Source organism: Elephantulus edwardii, unplaced genomic scaffold, assembly GCF_000299155.1.
Source record: "Elephantulus edwardii isolate Elephantulus edwardi_28Jun2011 unplaced genomic scaffold, EleEdw1.0 scaffold00014, whole genome shotgun sequence".
In the NCBI taxonomy this organism is placed as follows: Eukaryota; Metazoa; Chordata; class Mammalia; order Macroscelidea; family Macroscelididae; genus Elephantulus; species Elephantulus edwardii.
The window spans coordinates 30,385,717-30,399,001 of NW_006399764.1; the positions used below are offsets into that span (position 1 = coordinate 30,385,717).

At 48.6% G+C, this 13,285-nt stretch overlaps 1 protein-coding gene across 1 annotated transcript in view; it reads right to left on the reverse strand.

The window, feature by feature from the left end:
* Nucleotides 1-8,239, reverse strand: part of LOC102860563 (doublesex and mab-3 related transcription factor 3-like) — a 12,998-nt gene extending 4,759 nt beyond the window's left edge. The window contains exon 1 of the mRNA XM_006881368.1: nucleotides 8,137-8,239. Coding sequence (XP_006881430.1) covers nucleotides 8,137-8,239 — 103 coding nt within the window. The remainder of the gene's footprint in view (nucleotides 1-8,136) is intronic.
* Nucleotides 8,240-13,285: the final 5,046 nt, after the last annotated feature.

Below are 13,285 nucleotides of genomic sequence, written 5' to 3' on the forward strand. Positions count from 1 at the left end.
GTGTGAATATACCACAGCTTCTCTATCCATTCGTTTGTTGATGGGCACTTAGGTTGTTTCCAACTCCTTGCTATTGTGAACAAAGCTGTGATAAACATGGGTATGCATATATCTGCTTGGGTGGCAGTTATGGTCTCTTAGGGGTATATTCCCAGTAGAGAAATTGCTGGGTCAAATGGTAGTTCTATTTGCAACTATTTGAGAAAGCACCATACCACCTTCCACAGTGGTTGCACCATTTTACACTCCCACCAACAGTGAATAAGGGTTCCAGTTTCTCCACAACCTCACCAGCATTTATTGCTTGCTGTTCTATTAAATTTTGCTATTTTGACTGGGGTGAGATGATATCTCATAGTTGTTTTGATTTGCATGAAGGCTGAATAATTGAGTGTACTGGGGGTGTGTGGAACTGTATACTAATGAAGGAATTCTTCTTTTACTTTTCAAAGAGAAGAGCGAACTGGTGGGGGGAGAGGTGGTCATGGAGAAAAGTGAAAGCATGAGTGAATGGAAATCCAAAATCTCTGTAAATATTCATTAAAATAAAAAAATTTTAAAAAGTTTTCCTGCCTCTGAAACCCCGCTGGAGGTCAGCTGGGAGTCGGTTCCACCTCAGCAGTGCAGAGCACCTCCTCCTGTAGCGATTACAGCCTCAGAACCCGATGGAGGGCAGCTGAGTTGGAACTGACTCTACATGTGCATATGTCGGGGTGTGTTGCTGCTGGATGTTTTTAATCACTTTGTGGGTATGAAGCGTCAATCATAAGGTTAGGAGCTGAGTGCCAGGCAGGAAACAGGTACAATCACTAGTCAATACATCCATCTGTAGGCCTGAACAGCAGCAGGCTACTCTGGAGCCAGAAACCTTGAAAACTAGCCCTTTTCTATCCACTGCTTTAGCCCCTGTTGGGGACATGGTCTCCAGCCACCTTAATTGCAGATACATGGTCTTGCAAATCCTCAAGAGCTGTGGGACTAAGATAAGAGAGCACTTTGCACACTGTAAGAGACGGTGGTGGGGAGAGAGGATGAAGAGACTGTGGCAAGGTGTAACCAGAGTGGAGCCACAGTTAAAGGTTTTGCTTGCTGGATCATTGAAGGAAAAGCTGACCTGTAACTGCTCTGAGACAAAGTTTGCTGAATGACTGAGAGAACAGAGGTGCATGTGTGCTGCTGAACTGAACCTGGACTTTTCACTAACTGAGCAATTGTGCTTTGTTAATCTACCTTGGGACTCGTGGACTAAACGTGGACTTGCGTTGTGTGATATTCTCTGCCGCTCCCTCTATCCAATCTTTTTCCCTAATAAACCGTACAACTGTGAGTAAAATCTGTGAATCCAGTTGTAACGAACACTGGACCCAATGATTGGTAGGAACAGGTGCGGGAGCATGCAGGGTGGCATGTCTGACCACGTAGATATTTGTTTAGTGCTATAGATGTTATTGATTAGTACATTCCCTTTTATGAAATAAGTAGAAGTCAGACTCGGCCACCTCCAGGTTCTAACTGCTTCTTTTACAGTGTAAAATAGATAACCTGTGGGTTGCTGGCATACTGAAAGCTATGCCACTGGTGTCAAATGACACAAGGGTCACCTAGGGTGGAAAGGTTTCAGTGGAGTGTCCAGATTAAGACAGACCAGAAAGCAGGACTGGCCATCCACTTCTTAAATAACAGGCCTCCTCAAACCCTATGAACAGTAGAGGACCACAGACTTACAGCTACAGACATTGTAATCTTTCTTTAAAACCATCCCCCTAACCTGATTTGGGGAGGGTAAGCACAATTGCTGCACTTGATTCAAATCCCTGGCTTCTCCATGTGTGTCTGAATAGAACTGTGTACGCCAACCACTGATTTTTCAGAAGACATCACCAGGCCTTTCTTCTGAGGCACCTCTGGATGGCCTTGAACCCCCAACCTTCCCATAAGCAGCCAGCTGCCTGTGATGATCACCAGAGAACAAGGAAGCCAGGCCTCGAACACTAGGTGGGTGGCAGCAGGGGAGAAGGACATGGTGGCAGTGGGGCAGTGATGCTACACAGCCAACACCCCCTCCGATGAAGCAGTGTCCACTGCTCACAGCTGGCCACAGGGAAATCCATCCACATGGTCTGCTTTCCTGATAAAGATCAGAGGAATTACTAAAGGTATTTTTCTGAATTCCATTTCTAGCAGAAAGGAAGAGGCTGCTCCCTTAATATAGTTATTGTTAGAATCAGGCCTATTTTGATCCAGCGTAACCCCAGGGGGTGGACAGAACTGCCCCACGAGGAGTCTTGGGCTACAAGCTTCACAAGAGCAAATGAGCAGGCCTTTTCCCCTCGGAACCACGAAGTGGGTTTGAACTTACAACCTTTCAGTTAGAAGAGCATTTAAAGATTTCCTTTACTTACAACAAGTTCATCCTGGAGAGGGTGAAGCCAGGCTGCTCCTTGGAGGCAAGGATTCTGAAGCTTTGTCTGACATACTTTGGACATGTTGCAAGGCGGGATCAGTCCTTTGGAGAGGGACATCATCCTTGGGAGGGTGGAGGGACAGCGCAGGAGAGGAAGACCCTCAGTGAGATGGACTGAATCAGTAATTGGGGTAATGGGGGTAGATGAGTTAGAGACAATAAGATTGGTACAGGGTTTAGGGTTGTTGTACATAAGGTCGCTAAGAATCTCGGGTGACTCAATAGCACATAAGGACAATAACAACATAAAGAATTAAATAAAGTGAAATTTATTTTAAAAACAGTTGCTATAACAGCTCATGTCTGAGTTTCCAATGGCTGATTTTTTTCCAGGCATGGATCACCAGGCCTTTCTTCCAAGGAACTCTAGGCGGGCTCAAACCTCCGACCTCTAGGTTACCCACTCACAGAGTTAACCTTTCATACTCCTTGGTGATTCCAAAGTGAAGGAGAGCCATATCAGATTTGATATTCTGAACAAATAATATTTTGAACTAAGAACTCACTCTCTACAGACTACAATGCTCAGCAAATTCCTGCTTTCACTCAAAGCAGTAAAAAGTGAAAAAAGAAAGGACTAAAGATGGCTGTTTTGTTCACAGTCGTAAGTTCTAGCACTCCTTCTTTTAAAAGAGTGCATAGTCTCCATTAGCAAGCAACACACAAGTGTATTTATCCTTTTCTAAAAATGAACTGGCCAGTGTGGACACAAAGCCAATGTAACTGATCTAAAGATGGAAATTATTAATGACCCACTTGTCAGCAGTAAACACTCCCGCTGCCTGTGTCCCCTATGGCTCTAGTCTGAATAGACTCATTGTCACCCTTCCCAACACCTGATTCTTAGTAGATACCAGGCGGTAAAATTTCATCAAAGCAGCTTCTACAAACCACCTCCTTTTTATTGTTGTTTATTCTAAAAACCTGCCACAAAGACCCCTTTTATATGCATTCTTCTAATAGGGGGCGTGTCTTCACGGTAACTCAAACAAAAAACACTGGTTTTCACAAAGCAACAAAGAAGTACAAGAGAAGCCGAAATCAACACATTTAAAGATTTTTCTTACCCTACAGTACTCAGAATCTAAAGTTGGGTGACTGTTTCTGTGAGCTGCTATCAAGTTGATTCCAACTCCTCCTGGCTCCACGTGTGGAATAGATCTGCTCCCCAGGTTTTTCAAGGCTGTGTAATTTCAGAAGTTGATTGCCAGGACTTTATTCCTAGTTGCACCTGGATGAGATCTAACTGAACCTTTCAGGTGCCAGCAAGCCCCAAACGACATTAAATTATCACAGGTTAGGGCTCTGCTTCTTTCTTCAAAATACAGGGTTTCCCTCTGGTGGCTTAGTGGGAAGGAATTGTGCCACCAACCCAAAGATAAAACGTTCAAATCTACCAACTGCTCGGTGGGAGAAAGATGGACAAACCTCCTCTCTTGTGATTTACTGCATCTGAAAACCAAATGAGCATCTTCTATGAATCATTTTTTTTGGAAGATTTTTAGTTTTATAGCAAACCGTCTATGAATCATTTTTGACTCGATGGTACTCAACACTCAACAAGAACCCAAAGTAGCTTGGCTTGTAGCCTGTGGGCTGTTATAATGATTCTGAGGTGCAATGGAGACCGTCTCTTGATTCTCATAAGAGAATCTGGCCACACTGTCTTCTCTGTAACTCCAGGGTTGGGAGCCTAGCTTACACCTCCACACTCCTGCAGTGTCTGCCTTCTGTGATCCAAAAAGACCGTCAGTCATAGGAGCTGCACTGATAACCCAGAGGCAGCCCGCACTCTTTGGGGGTTCTAATCCACCAGCAACTTTGAAGGAGGAAGAGGGTCTGTCTCCTCTCGTGTGATTTACAGCCTCAGAAAGCCCAGTGGAAGGTCAGCTGTGAGTCAGTTCCTGGTGCAGGACAATGAGTGAGTTCCTTCTAACGCAATGGCGGTGAGTGGAGGGAGAGCCCTCTTCCTGTCCTCGTCACCCCATGCACGTCCTCTGGCTGGTTCTATACTATCAAATACATGAGTGGACAGTGGTGAAATATAAAACCAACATCAAGCTGAACACAAAATTAGGTCTTGACACCTGCTCAGCAGAGCTTGCTATTGTTGTTAGGGACCGTCGAGTTAAGTACGGCCCATTGCGACTCTACGAACAACCCATCTGAACCCTGTCCTATCCTGTGCCATCCTCACACTTCCTGGCAAGTTGGAGCCCACTGCGGCAGTCGCTTTCAATCTACACTGTTTCGAGGCTCTTCCTCTCCTTTGCCAACTCTCCGCCTTTCAAACATCATGTCATGTCCCTCTCTAAGGAACGGCCCCTCTTAGCAACATGCTTGAAGTACGTGCGGCGAAGACTCATCATCTTTGTCTCCAAAGAGCACTCTGGCTGCACCCTCCCCAAGACATCTTTATTTGTTCCTTTGGAAGTCCACAGGATGTTCAGTGCTCTTCTCCAGCACCGCAGCTCAGAGGCACTACTGTCCAGCTCTCAGATGCATAGCAAGTGACTGGAAAGACCACGGCCTGAATCAGACACATCTTAGTCTTCAAACTGACGTCATTGCTCAACAATAATCTGGAGAGGTCCCTAACTGCAGACTTTCCCAGTGCAGTGCGTCTCCTGATTTGCTGACTGCTGGTACCAAGGGTGTTAACTGTGGATCCAAGCAGGATGAAGCTGTTGACATTTTAATCTTTTCACCATCCATCATGATGTTACCTATCGGTCCACTGGTAAGAATCTTTGTTTCCTTGGCAGAAAGATTGCTTAGGAAAGAAAATTTAAGTGCCCTCCCTGGCAAATATGAGCACACAATTTTGTTTTAAATGCTATTTGCCTTCAAATAGCTTTCCACTTTCTTTAAGAAAACTCTGGTGTCCTAGTGGTAAGAAACTGCGTTGCAGTCCCAAAGGCATATGATTCGGATCCACCAGATGCTCTGTGGGATAAGGATGGGCAATCTCTTCCTGTGCGTTTTACCGCCTCTGAAAACCCACTGGAGGGTCAGCTATGGTCAGTTCCGACTCGAAGGCACACAACAACAATTTCTTTAAAGGTAGTCAACATTACCCACTACTATCAAGAGCCCTGGTGACACAGTGGGTTATGTGTTGGACTAGTAACTGAAAGGTCAGAGGTTCAAATCCACCAGCTACTCCAAGGGGAAAAGATGCAACGAGTGGAATGAGTCCACTCCAGTGAAGGTTCTCGGTCTCAGAAACCTCATTGAGGGCTGCAGTCAGTCGGAAACATTCCCCAGCCGAGGAAGTCGGGGTGCAGCGGCTCCGTCGGCAGCTTGTGGGGCTGCCAACTGTAACGCTGAGTGCTGGAAGTCTGGATGCACGAGTGGCTCCAAGAAAGATGCGCTGTCTCCTCTCATTAAGGTTCGCTGCCTCAGCGTGGCGTTTCCTCCCAAAGCCAAACGCAGGAATTCTGTATGATTCGGCTCCTCGACTGCTTGGAAACCCACTCCCCAAGAAAATCAGGACTGAGACACAAACGGAGACTCGTACACCAACGTTCACAGCAGTGTTAGTCATCATTGCAAGAACATGGAGACAAGGGAGCGCTGGTGGCCTAGGAGCAAGAAGCTGCACTGCAATCCCAGAGGTACATGGCTCAAACCCACCAGATGCTCTGCTGGAGAAGGAGGGGCAATTTCCTTCTGTATCAGTCAGATCTGATTTGATGGTACACATAAAAAATAATAAAATTTTATAAAAAGAAATGGGAACAGCCCAAATGTCTAATCACAACTGATTGGATTGAGAAACTGTGGTATATTCACACAATGAAATACCAGACAGCATGCAGGAGCAATGATTTAAAAAATTACTACCAAAAAAAAAAATTACTACCTAACTTGGGAGGGACTGGAGAGCATTAGGCAAAGTGAACTTACTCAGGCCTATAAGGACAAATACTGTATAAGACCATTAAGGTAGAAATAGAAAGATAACTAGTAAAATGGGTATGAGGATGCAAGGGCGGGGGGAGGGTGGGAGCAGAGGGGTGAGGATTGGTGGGAGGAAATCATAGGGTTACTCAACTCAATGGATGGAGGGAGGGAGGGACGGAGGGAGAGAGGGAGGGAGGGAGGGATAAAGGAAATGGGAAAGATTCGGCAGGGATCGGAAAAGACAGGGCAATGATGGGAATATTTTAGTGCTGATTAATTTTACAAAATATAATGAATAGAAGTGATTGTATAAAACACATGTGAATGAAGGCAGTGTAAAAAGGAATGTATACGAACTCTGAAAGCCAACCAGTAGAAAATAAAAATTTATTCTTTAAAAAGACAAGATTTACTGGCTCAGAAACCTTACAGAGGATCCTGGGAGACAGAATCGACCAACGGCAGAGTTTGACTTCAAGGGTCTGATGGGTAATCATCCAGATGCTAACCTCAAGTCTGGAAGTTCAAACCTATCCCACGGCTCCAAAAGGCACTGGCAATCTGCTTCTGTGAAAGACACAGTCAAGAAGACCTATAGGGCGGTGCTCCAGGTAGCCATGAGCCTGAACCAAACAGCATTCACTCTGCAGATGGTTGTTCAGTGCGGGACAGGCGATGGGGGACGAAGGAACCAGGAGGACTGTCGCCTGCCCCTGACCCTGTCAAACTTCTCCTCCAGGTGAGGAGACAAGATGGCTGTGCAAACAGGGCCAGCCACACACGTGTCAGATGTGGCACACCACCCTCCCTGGGCCAAGAGGGGGAATGAGCCAAGCAAGAGAAACAGGTTCTTCTACCCGGGAGTAAGCGAGCCAGCAAGCTCAGAACTCTGCTTTTCTAGAAACAAAAGTGTAAAGCTGAAAATAACCCCCCACGGTGGCCCTGTGGGGCAAAGCAGACCTGGCCCCTAGGATTTGCTCCCCAGGATTTCTGTAACACCTGTACAGAAGCAGGCTGCCCCATCTGTCTCCCTCAGGGTGACTGGCAGAGTCAAAATACTGACCTCTGGGTTTGCACAACTGGCCTTTCCGTCAGCAGCCTGCGCTTTAAAACCTGCCAAGGGGCTCCTGAACAGAAAAACCGCTTCCTGTTTAAGAGGCCTGTCCACATACACACCTGAAAGGTATCTCAAATACTCACGAGGCGGGAACAAAACGTCCAGCAAACCCACTCGTACACAGATCAATTGCCTCTGGATCCAGAAAAAAGGGATTTGAGCAGAAGTTTAGCTAAAGGGGAGTGTGGGGAATGAGGGTCTGAGGGGGGAATCTGGTGGTACCGTGGATGAAGCATCGCATAGCTAACCTGAAAATCAGATGTTCAAACCACCCAGCCACACTGCAGGGAGGACGATGTGGCAGCCAGCTTCTAGAACGGTCTACAGCCTTGGAAACCCTACAGGCAGGGCCCTACAGTCACTGCGGCCTGGAATCAATTCTAAAGGGGTGCGTTTGTGCGTGTGCATGGGCGTGTGCGTGTGTTCTGGATAAATAATGAGTCACAATAACTAATCATCTCCGCTGACTTCTAAACCCTGGCAGGTCCCGGTGTGTCCAACAAGAACAGTGACCCACAGGACATTGAGCAGCTGCAGTTTCACAAGCAGCCAGCCAGCCCTGTCTCCCAGCGTGCCTCTGCATGGACTTGAACCTGTCACCTTTTGCTTCACGGCTTAGGGGAACAGATCTACTGTCGCACCAACCTACACCTGACAGCACAGAATTCCACCATCCCCGCCTTCCTGCGCTCTGCAGACGGACCGTAGTGAGGCCCGGTATAGGCACCGTACCAGCCGTACACCGAGACCATGAACACGGGGTCATCATCTTGGGCTACTTTCGCTCACCACGTGCTGTCAACAGTCACATCCCGGCCGCTAACTGAATGGTTGGAGGTTTAAGTCGACCCAGAGGCGACTCATACGACAGACCTGGAGACGTCCTTCCAGCCCAGTTCTCAGATGCAGGCGTCTGTGTGTGAGCTTCACTCCACAGCAAAGGTTTTAACCTGTGGGCTCTGCCACACAACACGCAAAGTGGCCGTGGACGGGCTGGTTCGTCCACGGTGGGCTTCTGGGCTGGCCACGCCTTTCAGCTGTGGCAAAAACAGGATGCCTATCACAGGACACACATCTACACACATACACTACTGACAACAGACAGGCAAGCCAGGCCTTCCTCCAGCCACACAGCTTAAAGACCCAGCTGAGGGTCCGGGAGGCAAAACCCTGGCCCTGTCCACACCTGCTCCCCAGTTTTGGCCACACTGCCCCCACCCCAACCATGTCTGTCCCCCACCCCAGCCCCTGTCCATGCCTGGCCCCCTAGCCCTGGCCACAGCTGCCCCCGCAGCCCTGGCCAAGATGCTCCCACCCCTGTCTGTCCCCAACTCCAGCTCTGGCCATGGCTGCTGCCCTGGCCCTATCCACATCTGTCCCCCGCTGGCCCTGTCCATGCCTGCCTCCCTAGCCCTGGACACAGCTGCCCCCCCAGTTCTAGCCACGCTGCCCCCGCCCCATCCACATCTGTCTCCCACCCCGGCCTTGTCCACGTCTGTCCCCTCAGCGTTGTCCATGCCTGCTCTCCTAGTCCTGGCCACAGCTGCCCCCAGTTGTAGCCACGCTGTCCCCACCCCTGTCTAGGTCTTTCCCCCCCAGCCCTACCCATGCCTATCCCCCCCAGCCCTGGCCACACTGCCCCCACCCTGTCGATGTCTGTCCACTACCCCAGTCCTGGCCACAGCTGCTCCCCCAGCCCTGGCCCTGGCTGCCCCCTCCTCAACCATGACCACAAGCTGCCTCCCAGCTCTGGACACTGCTGACCCCTCCTCGACCATGACCACAGCTGCCTCCTCCAGCCCTGGCCACTGCTGACCCTCCAGCCATGACCACAGATGCCCCACCTCCCAGCCTTGGCCATGGCTGCCCGTCCCCAGCACTGGCCATGGCTGCGGGGTTTGGTATAAAGAAAAACTAGCCTGCCCCCGGGTACAGAACCAGCCTTCCCCAACAGCCCCGCCCAAGAGCAGTGTGGACACCCCCGCACTTCTGTAACACCGAGTCCAGTGCTGGCCCAGATGGTGACGCCCAAACTACAGGGCCTGTAAATCGCTCTCATCAACACACTCTCACCAGTAATTACAGCAGGAGCTTTGGAGCCCGTGATAAAGAGTTGTTTAATAACAGTGCTTCTCACCTCTCCAGCTTCCGATCGTCAATGAACTTGACAAACTTCCCCTCTCGGACTAAAACACAGTGACCCTTCTAGATCTCAGAATGGGAGACCACCGACTAGCCAAGCGGAAAGAAGCCACTGCCAACCCTTCCCCTCTTTCTTCTTGAAATCAACACCCTGATCCTACAACCCGATGACTAGGGGTCAGTTCAGCTGGTGCTGTTTTTACCCCTGAGACACGGGTGCTGAAAGCCAACACCAGCAGACAGAACGTGGACAGAAACCACTTTATCTGCTAAGACAAACCGGCCATTGGAAAGGAACATGAGGTACCATCCCTCACACTCAACACCTAGAGATCTGTAAAATCTTACACGTCCACTTTGTAATTTCATAATTTTGATGATGTTCTTATACTCACTCCTTTAAAAAATAAAAGAAAGAAGTCTTCACACAGACGAAGGCTTATAAAAGCAGCAGAGATACTAAATTGAGAAAATAACTGTTTCAGGGGGTAAGACTTTGCTGCCAATGTCCAGCGGACCTGCCCTTAGGTTGCCGTAAGACTTTTAACCAAGGAGAGAAATTAAACAATCAGGCGAAAGCAGTTGCCATCTGAAAGTTCAGTGTGACATAGTCTAATTCTTTTAGACTTTTTTCCCCATTTAGGAAATCATAGGTATTTGTTTTCATGCATTTTGACAAGGCCTAAGACATTTTCTTAATATGCTCTTCTGACCAGTGGCAGGTTCTGTCCACCCCATCCCACTAGCAAGGAGCGTGCAGCTAACCCAAGGCCGAGCCCTCTCCACAGGTTCAACTCCAGCAGCCGCTCCATAAGAGAAAGACAGGCAAGCTCCTCCTGTGAAGTCTGCGGCCTTGGAAACCCAAAGGGGTGTTGGCATGAGTCGGTTCTGACTTGACGTAAAGAGAAGGGTTTAATCTCAACACAGCTATAAAAACCTAGAGCAGATCTTGCATGCAAAATGAAACACGGACAGGAAGAGGAGAGTGCCCCAGCTCAAAGACCAGGAGACTTCTTCCTTTTGACATCACGTCAAGCATCTGGAATCCTGGATTGTCACATCCAAATCTGTCCACAGGAGCTTCGGCGAACACAGCTCTGTGTTACAGCTCCTTCCGGCAGATCTTCCAAATTCACAAATATTAGAAGGACCTAGAGCAGGACCCTGGCACGATGAGGCTTCCAGGAGGGCCCCTGCCCAGCCTGAGGACAAACAGGACATAACCTTCCACACGTCTGCTGTTCTCGTTCTCTCACACCCCAAGAGAGGAATCTCAGACATTCCGAATGCTTAAAACTCTGAACTGCAATGGGAGGCAAGGGGCCACAAGGCTTCGCCTCAAAGTCTTCCTTTCCCTGAGGGTCAGGGGCCCGGGAGGGGGGAAATCGACAGTCAGTCATGGCTTTGCTTTTAAAAAATCATCCTGAACACTGGCTTGGGACAGTACCAAAAGGTCAGAGAGCTCAAGAGGGATCACTGCGGAATCTCTTCTGGGGGGGACCCTGGTATTAAGGACACAGGGCTTTGTCACTATGATTGTGTGTGTCTTGCAGAAACTTAGTTTTGCTTTCTCTCTTAGTTCAGAAAGACATCTTATCTAAAACATAGACAAGGATCTCCAACCCTACAAGTCTAGTCGGTTTTTATGAAAATGCAGCTGGTTACTCATCCTGCCATCTAAAAACCTGGAACAGCACGTCAGCGGAGAACAGCCACACGTGCGGGCTGGGTTTAGCAGAGGCCGTGGCACTAGGGACATGATAGCCAATGTCGGATGGATCTTAGCTGAAAGCAGGGAGTATCAGAGGAAAGTGTATCTGTAAGATGTATATAAATACAGGAAAGGGGAAGGAGGTGGAAAACAGTGGAAACCACTAGGAGAGGAGATGAGGGCTAGCCTGTGAAAGTACAGAAAAGATGCCATGGGGACTTGAAAAGATGGTGTAATAAAAGGCACAGATCAATAGTAATTAATTTTATAAAACACAAAGTATATGAAGATTGTATAAACACAATGTGAATGAAAAATTGTGTGAAAAACAATACACAGGGAAGAAACAATGTATACAAATCATGTTCGTCAACCAGGATAACATTTTTTAAGAAGTAGGTAGTGCCAAAAAAAAAGTTCTCTGAAGTCCCTCTCTGCTCTCAGGCCCTGTGCAGCCACCAGCTAAGGAGATGAAAGCCCAGGCCCTGCCTCCTCTGAGAGCTGACAGCTTGTTCAGGAATCCTCTGCAGAACCCAAGCTGCAGCTGAACGTGTCTTACCTTGAATGACAGACAGCAAACCAGTGGCTCAGAGGCCAGCATGGAGACAGCTGGACAGACCCTGGCAGGTCCAGCAAAGGGAAAAGAGCTGCCAGCTCTCACACACGCAGGCAATGACAGAAAAGCCAGGCACGCCCAGCACTGTAAACTCTCCCACTGCCGAAATGTACGTCCACTGAAATCTGAAAAGATGAAAGATTTCCAAAACCCTTAAGTTACGAAAATCGTGTCTATGGTAATTGTTGTAATCGTCGTTGACTGTCTTCAGGGCACATTTATTTCGTTATCCCCCGAAACAGAAGTGAAACACTAATTGTGTCTTAAAATGAAACCAGTGAAACGGAGCACATCTCTCCCCAGACGTGAAACATGTGAAGCACTGGATCTCCGGGCTTCAGAATCAGCAAGGGGGCAGCTGGATTTGGGATTCCACATTTCTAAGAAAACAGTCTGCATCGGTCTGAGAAGGGAATCACTTGGTTAAAACTGTGTGGGATGATTTCTCTTTGCAACATGGTAGGACTGGGGTGACCTCACCTCCCACAGGGCCATCAAAACCCCCAGGACTGCCCAGGAGCTTACAGCTAAGTGACTGCTACAGGTTACAAAGGGGAAAGAGGAGTGGGAGGGGCAGGAGATGGGAAGGGGGCCCAGCAGCCAGGGAGGCAATGGGGTTTTCTGGGCTCCATCCTCCTCTCTGTCAAGTTAAAAAAAAAAAGTGCAACATTTCTAGACTGGGGTTCAGAGGGTGGGTGACTTTGATTTATGAAGCCTCACCCCCTCTCCCTCTGTAAAGCTGTTAGTGGAAAGTGCTGACTGGCTCCAAGCAGGAATTTCTCATCAATGCCTTTTGATTGTATTTTGCAAACAAAATGCCGGTTGCTTGGTAGCATTTCACTTGAGCCTGACCTTCCCTGAAAGTTATTGCTATCAGATTCGATTTACACTGTCCGCCCGCGATTACTGTAATCTTTTACAGCCGGGGGTTCATCCATCAAGGGGAAGAAAAGTTGGTTGTGTGAGCAGAGAGCATGGTCATCCACCAGATTTATAACCAGGGAGGGAGTTGGGGCGCTTTCCAGCACAGCCAGGGAACTTTCTAGGCCTCCAAAGTGCTCTCCCTTCTGCCCACCCTGCCCCTGGGGACCCCCTGGACGCCCACCTGTGCATCTCTGATGTCTCCCCACTGTCACGGTCATGCTGGTACTCTGTGAAGTATGGAGAGAAGCTGGGAGATACCCCCTGCCCCAGCCCAGAGATGCCCTGAGAAGAGGTGGCAATTGTGACTGCAGATCTTGGGGGACAGGAAAGTGGGGGGTTCCAGGTTACCAGCTGAGGTTGGTAAAGTCAGCTCCACAGGGGTGTCAAGGCTGAACCCTTTCAGAA